The sequence below is a fragment of the Limulus polyphemus genome, unplaced genomic scaffold, assembly GCF_000517525.1.
Source record: "Limulus polyphemus unplaced genomic scaffold, Limulus_polyphemus-2.1.2 Scaffold1394, whole genome shotgun sequence".
Lineage (NCBI taxonomy): Eukaryota > Metazoa > Arthropoda > Merostomata > Xiphosura > Limulidae > Limulus > Limulus polyphemus.
The window spans coordinates 275,216-288,379 of NW_013667004.1; the positions used below are offsets into that span (position 1 = coordinate 275,216).

The following is a 13,164-nucleotide window of genomic DNA, read 5'->3' on the forward strand; positions in this document are numbered from 1 at the left end:
CAAATGCACACTTGCATTGCCTACTAAGAAAGTTAGTACTGGTAGTCATCGGGTTAAATAATAATCTAATTCTTACTATATCCAATCGTATTTAAACTTTCTTTACAACTGTTTTCAAGGCTGTGTTTCATGAGTAAATGAACAAACCACTTGATATGGCATAATAAAAAGGCTGCAACAAAGGCCTATGTAAAAACTAAGGGAAATGCTTTAAAATTAAGAAATGAATAATAGGTTCTTAGCAAAAATAGTTACTCTTTGGAATGAATAGAAAAATCCTAAAAAAAAATCAACAAGTTGTTTTGTTTATCTGTTTATGAATTATTCAGTATTATATATATATACATAAAATTATTTGAGAAAGTCTTCTTGTTGGATGGGATGTTTAAATGAAATAAGAATACCCTAAAATGTGACTCAATGTTTAATGTGAAATTTTCTTCTAACTTCTCTTAGTTGCAGTTAACAACTACCCAGTGCATACATTTCCACCATTGAGATCACTAGCTTAAGATGCTGTTGATATAGTTTAAGCACAATTCAAAGAAGATATAATAGGAAGATTTATTTTGTATCTTCTCCAATTGTCAAACCAAAATTTCTTTCACATCAACCATAAAATAAACAAGATATTCAACACAGAAAAAGAAAAGTTACCTGTTTAAATGTTGCTCACATGACAATCTTTGTGATCTGATGGTGGCTAGTGTCTGGTGAAGGCTACTGATTTCTGTTTCTAAGTGTTTTTTTAATAGGGTCATCAAAAGTGGAGGATGAGTATAAAACCCTATAAAGGAAGTGAAATTCTGAATCTTAGCTTTTGCTTTATGAAACCCATCTTATACATTCTTAAGAAATAATTAAAATATCTCTTTTTCAAAGGTTTTCTCTACTCATTTCTAGTTTCCATATATGAAATATAATGATTTGAATTACATATATACGCCAAAAAATTTAAAACTGCATGAACTAGAATCTCAATTCAATTTAAATAGACATATCTTTGAGCATTAAATCCACATAATGATAAAGCAAAACACGAACATGATAGTAGGAAGCATTTATTAAATGTTTCGGAATCATCGAAATTCCATCATCAGTAATCTAGAGGTACAAAACAAACAAACAATATTTGTAATTACAACAGAAATATATACATAAGAAGTGAACAATTTGAATATACAAATTATAACAAGAGAAAACAAAAAATGAGGCACAAATCCACATACTATTAATATTTTAATTAATGTTACTCTAAATAAGAATATCATAAAATATTTCTAACAATCAGACATTGTCTCCACTCAAGACAATTCAGCATTAATTACTGTTAGGCCTACAGATGTTAGGTATAGATTACCTTTAACACTACCAATGATACTCATCAATATTAATTTAAGAATGCATAGCTCTAAAAACAACAGTTTTTCTTATTGTTTCCACATTAACAGAGGAAAATAAGTTTGCCTGTATTTTTTTTTTGTACACATCTCTTCATGTACACATGGTAAAAATCTGGAAAATAATCTGTCAAAAAATTATTAAAAGATTATTTTACTGTAACATTCATTATAGTTATACTATTTCTTTAAAACAAGATTCAACCTAAGTAAGAGTATGAATAGTGGGTTCTCACGTTTACAAAACGTGTGGAATTACATTTTCTGAAGGTTTGCATTATGTATATTTGGTCATAAATCAGATAATAAAATTTAAAATCTGAAATACATAGGAATAAAAACATATTGGTAGCTTAGAAGATGGAATACAGAAAATGTTACCTATGAAATCCCATTATTATCACTTTTGGCTGAAAAGTGACTCAAAGTTTAATGAGCTAATTAGCATTTGCAAGAAAAATAGCAGAGGTGTCATATACAGTAAAAAATGACGGAAAGGATATGATCCCAAATGTTCATAACAATAAGTGTGTGCTGAAAGAACAAAAAATCTCTTTCTGCCCTGCTTAAAATGCTTGGTACCAACGGTAATATTATGTAAACTTCATATCCTACTTTGCTATCAGTAATATATTTCCACATGCATATATTATACAGTCTTTTGTCATGACACTTTTATTAAAGAAAATATTAATACTCATTATATAAATATTACTACATGAACAAGACCATCAAACTAACAGTATTAATATAATTAAAATTAAATACTAAACTCCAACAAAGAATATTATGTCTGAAACTATTAGGCTAAAAATTGTGGTCAAGAAAACAAATATTTGCCACTTGAAATGATCCACTTTTTACATTTTGAGCTTATCATTTATTAATATTTAGTAATTTATGTTAACTTATTACAATAGAAATAATCTTTAATTTTATAAGAAGGGTATTTCTTTTTCCTTATATCAGCCACTTAGTAGATAAAAAACAGAATGGACCTAACTTCAATTTTATTCAAACAATATCTTCATAAGTTGACACAACCTTTATAAGTTCAAAATAAAATTCAAAAAACACCTAAAACCCTTGTGTTAGATAAACAGTTTGACTGTCATCTATAAATGTAATAATATTGAAAACAACATATTATTTTCATTTGGCATTAAAACAAAAATATTCTCAAACAACTTGAGATCTTGATGATATATGCAACTAACATTTTAAAAAAGAATTAACTTTTCATGTTTACTTGTCATAAGTTGTTCACACTCTACTTATAATGAAACACCACCTCATTTCATGGATTTGGAATTTGAAGTAACAACTTAGATTCATTAAACTAGAGGGGCACTCATTCGAGTGCATACCTTTCCCTCGAGGTGTTGATCATATTCGGCTCTCAAAAAATACAAATTATGTCCATACGTCTATCGCTCTCAACAGACATGGATCATTTTTGGCAGGAAAAAGGGAATAATATTCTACATATGTCCAACAAGTTTCATCAAAATCCAATCCTTTTAAACTGAGTTATAGAGCAAAATAGTGTGAAAAATTTGTTCCTATGTTAACACATGGATTTTATTTTATTTTAGTGACCTTACTGTGACCTTGACCCTCCAAAATTTAACCATTTATAAGTTGGGTCATAGTCCAAATGTATACCAACTTTAGTCCAAATCCATTGAGCAGTTTTTGAGAAACCTAGTTGACAAACACATACAGGGTTGAAAACCTTCATACACCTTCAATGGCAGAAGTTCTGCATGGTTCTGTAATACTTATATTTGCTTTTACAACTTCACAACATTATATTCCAACAATCAACCAGACACTGTTATACAAAATTTTCAGAGCTCAAATTTGTAGAACAAAAAATGTATATATATAATAATTTGCCTGTCCAGCTTTAATATGTGATTTTGTTGCTTGAGACCAAGTTGCTGTAAAGTGGTGTCAAATATATGTCTATCATATTGATGACATTTTAGGGATATACAGTATGCACACTGGAAGTGACTGAAGTAAAATTTATTTTTGAGAAGATACCATATTTTTAACTCTTTCTCTCAATAAATAGTCAGAAAAATCAATCTTTTCAAATGACAAAAGTCACTGCCCAACTAGACGTTTTAAGATTTCAGCTATATTAAGAAACAAATTTAATGTTAATCTAATCTGAAACAAAATTGGTAAACATGCTAAACTATATAATTCACAAGTGTGTCAAGTGCATAAGTGTACCAATGTATGTGTTTAAAACATTGAATTTTGTCAGGAAGGAAGGTAGTGCAAAGTGAAAGGGTTTTTGCTTGTTCAGTATAGTACAGATGTTGAATTACAATTTGCAAATACTAATGCAGTAGCATGTTGCTGCAGATGTGGGCAGTGATGTCACAGGTAATATGTATAACAGGTTCTACAGTCAGTACCAGTACTGGTTTATAGTATATCATATGTTGAGAATAATATCTGTTATCACATGTTCCATCTTCGGAGTTTTGACTGAACACCTCCTCTGGTATTTCAGCTTCGCTTTTCACAGAATTATAAATGTTTGATGTAGTAGTTTTGAGTTCATATTTCAAGTGATAAACAAATATCAGCAATAGCATGAAATAATGGAAACTGATGACTCCCAGGTTCTGGAAGAGAATGTGAATGTGCCTACATGACTGATTGCGCATTAGATAGGTGCATGCATGATTAACCCTGAGCATGCAGGCAGGTCAAATTGCACACGTCACAATCTGAAACCTCCAGATGCTCCAAACATGTCCCCCAACTCCCAAATGAATCATCTGTGAACAGGTCCAACTTGGGATGAGGAGGCAGATGAGGAACACCCTCCATGGTGTTGTCTCTATGTAGCCACCATGTTAAAATGTCCAGAAGGGATGGTGGAAGCTCAATAATGGAGTCCAAGGGATACATGGAAAGATTCCATTGATTGTACAGCATCCACTGAAGGGTGTACATGTGATCATGATCTGAGGGAATAAGTGCATCCATGAAAACCCACCTCACAAAACTGAAAGAACCTCACATACAATGAAAGTTGGTGAGGTAAGATCTCTGTTGACTGTGGATGAGGGGGAAAAGATTGGGCCTGACTGAGGTAAGAGTTTAAAAATACTCTGAATTGGATGAGATATTGGGTAGATACAAAGAAGGACTTCTCCACCTTGATGATCCAACTAACTTAAGCTTCTTCTCTCACAAGCGGCTATATGTGTTTGTGTGTTACATATTTTGATGGAGCGAATCATGAATATAATGATAAAAGCACAAGCCCTGAGTATGAAGCAGTCAAGGAGAAGCCCTTACCACTCAACAAAAAACATAAGGTGCAGTGGCCAGCCTGAAAGGTAACATGCAAAACTGGTAAAGTCGTCCCCTGTGAACAAACCTAAAGATACCACAATGTTACTAGCGTTTTTTATTAAGGTTTGTAATGCTTCAAAATTCAAGTTTGAATAAATATAAATCTGAAACTTGTGAGCTTAAGTTACCTCCTTTAGGTATCTCTTGATTTTTTGACTGAACTGTACAAATGTGTTGTCAAGTAATAAATACATAGCTTATACAAATAGTAATATTTATGAGTAACATTATCATAGAAACATCTGTTTTTACTAACATAAAGCATTATTTTACCGAAATAGTTGAACGATCTTGAAACTGTAGATGAAAAGCTAATTCTATCAATAGGAAGACTTTTGTAATGATAACTAAAATCAACTGCTTCTACTGTTTTAGATTCACATTCAAGAGAATTAACAACAATAATGAATGCATTAATACCACTTCTTTGATAATATATAGTCTGTGTTTGAATGTATTTCAGACCATGATCTACTAGAATTGAAAAATCCTTAGTAATAGTTTTTCTAGCACTAGAAATAAACCTGTCCTTCTATGTATTTTGGTATTATGTTTTGTGCATTTTGGAGTTCAAAATAATTTAAGTATTATGTCTGGATTTTAAAGATTGCAAACAAGTCTGGTAAAAGTGTACAGTGTTTCTGTACGATTCTGCCTTTGTGTGTATTGAATTGTTCATATACATCCTTACCTGAAGATTTATGTGTTTTAAATTAAATCCAACTTCTTTGCACAAAGATGCAATATAAAATATTTTACACATGAAAAAAGTTGTTAGAAAAACTCAGTTTAGATGTGCTTACAAAATGTCCTGTTTTACCAGAAGTTATAGCATGTAAGACTACTTAATGTATTCCAGTAATGTCACAGTACTGATTTAACTAACAAAACCTGATGTAAGCTAGAAATTGACTTCTTGTTTACAGCCTGTAGTTTAAAAAGTCAAAAGTAATTAACCTGATGTTGTTTGATAAATGGGGATGCTATGTTATCAAGTGCTGTGTCAAGAACACTAATTTTAATAAATATAGAAAAAACAATAGTGAATGTTAGTCATATAAACTACAATAGAAGATTTTTAAAAACAATATAATCACTTAAATCAAAGACTGAGAAAAATATTAATGCAAGAAATTCCTCTCACATCTTTAAAACCATCTTTGTCAACCAAATTTCTATACTTTTATACTTTACTACCTCATATTTAGTGACACATACTGAAAACAAAGTTTAAATCATTGCTCAAAGAAATCCTTAATATTGAAACTTAATAGAATTTTAATTAAATAACAAAGCATAAGAGACATAATTTTACAATCCTAATTGCTAAGAACATTTGTTGTTCTACTTTCAACTCAAAAGATGTTATATTTTCATACATATAGGTACAGTACAGTAACTAATCAGAATGTCAACACACTGAGAATTACTTTAGAATCTTCAGTTGTTGTTTTTTCATATTGACTTTTTATCTTTGAAAAAAATGACAAACTACTTCTGGACAATCTTAGATAATTATAAGTTTCTTACTCCAATACATCAAATATTTTCCAATGCAAAAACTGGCACTTCAAACCCTGCTGACAAATAACAACTTTGATTTGACTTTTCAAAGATGGAAATTAAGCTCACTTTATTAAAGAAATAACTCAAAAAATCCTACATACACAGATTTTGTAGATAATCACAGCTATAAAGTACAGAGGTTATTACACCATATAAACAAAGTAGAATAATACACAATGCAAAACTCAAAGTAAAAAGGCCTATCTGATAAAATAATGATGAAAAGGTTTATTTAGCTTTAAAGACACTTAAAAATTTGAACCACTTTAAAGTTTCCTCTCTTTGACATTAATTTAGACTTACTTATCTAACTAAAAACATTAAACAGCAACCATATGGCTTAAAAAAGGTTGTTGTTTTTACCAGAAGGTGATCTTTTTATTTGCTGGTCAACTTCAGCCTGAAGACTTTCTGCTCTAGATCTTAAAACTTCAAGGGGCTGATTGTTTGAAATGTCATGGTGTTGTTTTCCTGCCTCAGCTATTTCTATTCTCTTGTATATCTAAAAAAAAATATTATACAAAAAGATGATCAGAAAACCAGTAGCCAACTTACTGAAAAATGGTACACAGAAGATTGTATAGAAATTATAATTCTGGTAAAGTACATGTACAATATGTACTATTCTTAACTATTATACACTGAAAACTGCCAATGAAACTCTTATCACTACATGTTAATCCCAAGTTGCTTGTAATAAAGAAAACAAAAAAAATCACACTTTATACTGAGTTACATTAGCAACTTGAAGTAGATTCTAACAGCCTTCTTTCACTTCAATTGCATTTATTGACGGAATTAGGATTATAAAATTATTTTTGATTTTTCCATACACATCTAATAATCCTTATTTTAATACTAAATAAGTTTTAAGTTCTTAATTTTATAAGGCAATATTAAAAAAAGATCCTAAATTTCCCCTAGTGTGAGAAATGTGATATTTTTTTCTCTAAGCATCATCTCCTCTCTAATATATTTATCACCTCTCCAAGAAGTACAAAATTAACATAAATTACTTATTATAATATTGTCATTGCTCAGATAAAACATAATTTTCATAGCCTTCAATTTTGTTAGGTTACAGAGCCATCAAATAGAAAATCAGCCTTCTTGCCACAACCACCTGTAACACCCTCTCTTTCAGGGTTTGTCAATAGATCTCTCTTATGTTTAATACTATATTATTTTTAACCAATAAAAAACCAGGGTTTTCAACTATCAAATGATGTACTATATTACATTGTTTTCTGTACAGAAAAATGTTAATCTTTCTTTCGGTACAAGCTTTGTTCTCCGAGAAACATGTTGACTTGCTTAGATGAATTTGTAACAGCTCTCGTGGCATAGCTACAAAGCCAGAAAAAGTGTGATAGTTATGGGACATTGTCTGTTTTTTGCATGTTATTATTCTATGTTCTTTGGTGCATTATTTAATTAAATAAAAATTATTCAGTGCACTACTACATTAATATAAAAAAATAGGGTTAAGTGTCATCATTGTTTTTCATGTGTATTCTTTATTTATTACAATAAAAGTAACTAAGATATAAAAATATGAAAGTCTTTATATTAGTTTAGGTAAAATAAATAATAATAATGATATAATAATTTTTCACAAGGCATGCAAGCAAGCAACTTGGAATAGCTCGTGGGTAATGTAACTCGATAGCGTAACGTGAACCATACGTTTCCAATGGCTCAAGTGATTTACAACTTATAATGGTGCAATTAATACTAGTACTCTAGCAGTAGTAGTTAGACATGGTTCAAAGGGCAATAAAACAATAAAATTTAAGTATAAATAGATGTATACTGTTACAACTTTAAAGTTACTTAGGATAAACAAAGGTAGTTTCATGTTAAAATGTGAAGTCATTCTTGAAAGAAAAAAAGATAATTTAGATTTATTTCATTTTTTGTGGTTACGAGGTTGATCAAATTGACCAACTTTATACAGAGTTAGCATAGAGAAAATAATAACAATGAAATATAAAGTTTCACTGAAAAAAAAATGTTTGAAATGTATTTAGGAGGTTTCAGAGATTATGCAAATGACCTTTGAAACTTTTGAGTTGATGTTCGTTTCTTGGAATTTCCCGTCAAATAGCACATAGTATTTTTACATTTCATCAGGCATATATTGCATACACATACACTTTGTAGTAGTCTGTTCATGACGTTTGGAATGTGCCTGGTCGGTGCCCACAGCCTAGCCAACTTCACTAGAGTACATATGTACAGTACATGCACTGCACATTTATCATTGAGCTGGTTACAAACTTTCTCAATACAAGCTCGGTCCCAAGGACCGACCACGTGGCTGTTTTTACTTGCATATAGTAACTTTTAATGCAGTATGTATATCTCAACAAAATTTGGCAGATGTTTAGTAAACATTACAAGTTGTTTGTACACAAAATCAGTTTTTAATGAAGTATTTTTCCTTAAGATTTGTCCTTGAATATATTGAGTCTTTTTTTGACCAGTCTGAGTGCAAAACGATTTTCATGTTAAGATTAGAAATACTTTTCTTCATTGAGTTCACATCACAATTTGCGAACCAAAACAACTCCCAGTTGCAAATCATTCCTTTCTCTTGTATGCTATTTTTGAGACCTCTCACAACACAGTGAAAGTGCTGTAATTATTCAGTTTGAAATGCCAAAGGATATTTTGTCCCCTGCAAATAGTTGTTAATTAATATACAAGATCCACACATTATTTCTAAAATTGTGTATATCAACTACACATTGAAACACCACAGTTATGTTTACACATCACATGTAATTTAAGAATAACTTCTTTCTTGATCAAATACAGTCAGTAGTGAATAACCACTATAATTGTAGATAATGAAACATTTACATATATTCATTTTTCTAGATATACAAAGCTTACCTCCTTCAATTGCTTCTGAGCTTCTTCAACTTTTAGATGCAAAGGCTCTGTATCTTGTTTTGTTAAGGATGATGATGGCTGTGACAAAACTGTGGAATCAAACACCTGGGCACGTTTATACAAAGAGGAGACCTACAGAAAATGTAGTCATATTTTATGTATATCTAAGACAGCATAGACAGAATAAATTTTCTTTTGTTTTTAATATGTTCTCTCATGTCAAAAGTCTGTTTTTAATGGAAAATATCCCCCCTGATTCTATATAAATTTGATAATGCTTAATTCTACCTAATATTATGTTATTTTAAAGTGTTTGTTCACTAAATATTGTATCTAGAAGAGATAATAAGTGATGTTTGATATATGTATAAACATCTCCAGTGATAGATACCTCTCCACAGACAATAGCTATTCCTCATGCACCTGCTTTTGAGACTTTGCCACTAGCTTTGAGCTATCTCCCACCTAAGATGTGTTGTAATGTGAACTGCACTAGTGCATGACAATCATTATGTTACAATAGTAGCCTTCCACTAATAGGAAGACAACACATTCTCCACACATAGTAGATCCCCATAAACACCTGTACTCAAAATTAAGTTCACTCTGAGGTGGGGCAAGAATAATGTGCACCGGTAGTGGGGAAGTAAAATGGGAAGATGTGCAGAGAGGTATCTATCAGAAATGCATTTTCAGGTAAGGAAAATGTTAACTTCCACAACAATATGCTTATCTCTCTGCACACAAAAGCTAGAATTCCATATTGATGTAGTGTAGAGGCTGGTGCAATTGCAAAAACCTAGATGAACTCCCTTTGGAGAAAGCCCATGGAGTGTGACACCTATAGTGAGATCTTACTAGTTGGGTAACACTTACGAGAGACAGCATCCATTTCTTTGCCAAGATAGAATTACAAAGGAGGAAGGCAAGATGAGTCTAAGTGTCACTTGGATGGGCAGAAAAAGACATGGCCAACCAATTATTTGCACACAAAAGATTGGTTAGGCACAAGGTGCAATGTGGATAGGGAAGTTATCAGACTGCATGGTTTAGTATGTGTTCTATTGTACAATTTACTCACCTAACATACAAGAACCGGGACTAAATCCCTTCCGTCACGTGATGAGAATGCTTTGACCCATCCAGTTGGCCAAACAAATTGTCATATTATAGAATAGGGAGTGACCTATACTACACTGATATGGACATTCCTGCCCTACTTCCCACGTCATTGTTCTACCCACTCAGACTCTCTCCCATGCCACCCAAGTAAAAACAAGTGGTCAGAAAACAAAATCATGGAAGATCTGTGAAATCAAGTGTAGGAGGCATTCAATGCATAAAGATTAGATCTGCAACAACCATTAGCAAAAATGAGAAGGAAACAAATTTAAAGAAATCAATGGTACAAGGAGTAAGTGACCAATGGTTCAAATGTGGCCTTGGTAAGAGCATGTAGAACCACATTAAGGTTCCAGTCAGGCAAAGGAACCGAACAAGAGGAGCAATGAATTAGAAAGAATTGGAACAGGGGAGGATAAGATAGAATCATAGAACAAAGGTTAAAGGTAATCAACAAGGCTAACCAACCTATAGTCTGAAGTTGTAGAAACCAACAATCCTTGATTGAACAAACACGTAAAAAGGCCAAAAGATTGGCAACAGTAAGATGGCCTATTGGTGAAGAGCAGCAGCTGGACCAATAGCAAAAAACACACCACTTTTGTTGATAAACAGAGAGGGTAGAAAAGTAACATGAATGGGATAATAGAAGGACCATGTAGTCAAAGAAACCTGACCAGTGAGCAAGGAAACAGACAAATCCCATATGTGAAGACAAAGGAACAACACTCCCAGGTGAAAGACAGACATTCAAGGTTGAAGAAAGATTGACTATGATGGAGGCAGAGGAAAAAAAAGTGCCTTGGATGCCAGTCTGTGAAGAAGAGGAAACTAAACCAGCCAAAAAGGTGCTACCAACAGGACCCAACAAGGAATGTTGTAAATCAGCACCAAGACACATGGGAGAATATGAAGGAACAATACACATATAGGAAAAGAAGAGACATGTCCAGTCTGAGAGCATCCACAGTCAGAGCTAATGAGTGAGGAACCATGGACCTGAAGATGACGAGTTTGATATTGAAAGCAGTAGCAAAGGCATCAGTCATTGGCATGCCCAATTGGGAACAAATCTAATTAAATAGAAAAAAATGGGGAGGAATTTTAATAGGAGATATCATCAGAGGGGTACTTGGACCATTGTCTTTAGTTGCAGTAACCAATTGCAGTGTCTCTTATTGTGGGACCTATTAACAGATGATTGTGCCTAATGATGCAGAAGCTAGCCAAGTGTGGAGGGAGGTACAAACCTGGTGATGTCATTTTCTTCCCACAAGTGAGAATGACCTGAAAGATAAAATATATAGACACCACCAAAGCAGTCTTGCAGAAAACCCCATCTCATCAGTGAGCACTGAGTACAGATGGATGGGCTAAAAATTTTTCCATAGTCATCTACTCAATAGATTCTGGATAAGGATTCTCCATGAGGCAACAATGGCCACTCCATGGGTACCATCACCTTCATAAATATATATAGTGAATAAGGTGGATGTGAGACCATCAGAGCTATCATGAAGAAGAAAATGGCAATAAGAGAGAAACAAACGACATGGGAGGTAAAACTTCTCCACCTACAAGATCTCATACCACAAACATTGGTGGTAAGATGCAAGAGAAGCCATGATGTAATAAACATGATGGGAGAAAATATGCAAAATAAGAAAAGGTGGTATCACCCACAGAAGAAGGAACAGAGCTAAATAAAGTATATAACTCAACTGTAAAAATGGAAGAAAATATGTCACCTTCATTTATCAGCTGTCCATCATCTGCCATGTTGAAGATGACAAACAGTATCATTATACACTTGATTTCCAAACTTTTGCCATAAATCAATCAAATCGCCATATCTCTATGCTTATTCATATTCTCCCGACTAAGCATGCATAATACAAGCATAAGCTAATCTGCATGCTCAATCCAATTTCTATACCAAAAGTTTGTCAATATCTATTACACACATCAATTATTATTGAATATTTGTCTTCAAACAAAGAAAAAAAGTTGACTATATATTGTCTGATAGACATAAATGGATTAATTATTAACATATCAGTGTATTATGGAAGGATGTCGTGTCTTTCTGTGCACACAGATTGCTGTATTTTTATTTGGACTGTTTGCTATGGGAAGTAATTGTTAATTATGCAAGGTCTGTACAATAGTGGTATCATTTTAAATTGCCTTTACTCATTAATCTACAGATATAATTACCTTTTAAGCATGTGATCAAACCAAGTATATAAATTGCTCCTTAAAATATTATTCTTCATTCACTCAAAATGTCTCTAGCAAATGATTAGGCAAAAACCTTCAGAAAAGATCAAATTAAATCAAGTCCAATTCTGTCCAAAAATGAAAGCCCAATGAAAAGTTAGAAAACAAAAAAGTTTCACTAAGTTTTGAATCAGAATGATTTCAGTTGGTAGTTGTAAAATATTGTGTAATTTTGGCACTGCTCAGTTTGTAAAAACAGAAAAAGCTCTGTATGTGTGGGCATGAAAATCCTGCAAAGATTACAAATCATGACAACATTCAAAATGCATGATAAAACTGTAACTTAGAAAATATTTTTAAATTATTTTGAATCAAGACAGGTTATTTTATTGATTGAAATTGCAATACAAAAAGATTCTGATGAAAAGCTTTTAATAAATAAAATACAATCATCATTAATTATTGCTTCAACTTGCATGAATATATATATTCTTGGTGAGAAACCCCCAAGCCACAATACAACACTCCACCAATTAACGCCTCCCACGAGCTAGATACCATCACCTGCTTACCT

At 32.3% G+C, this 13,164-nt stretch overlaps 1 protein-coding gene across 1 annotated transcript in view; it reads right to left on the reverse strand.

Annotated features, from left to right (window-relative positions):
* Nucleotides 1–13,164, reverse strand: part of LOC106463392 (centromere protein K-like) — a 59,320-nt gene that overhangs the window by 40,134 nt on the left and 6,022 nt on the right. The window contains exons 2-4 of the mRNA XM_022390867.1: nt 9,249–9,380; nt 6,714–6,852; nt 658–787 (exon numbers count right to left, since the gene is read on the reverse strand). Of these exons, the coding sequence (XP_022246575.1) occupies nt 658–787; nt 6,714–6,852; nt 9,249–9,380 (401 nt within the window). The remainder of the gene's footprint in view (nt 1–657; nt 788–6,713; nt 6,853–9,248; nt 9,381–13,164) is intronic.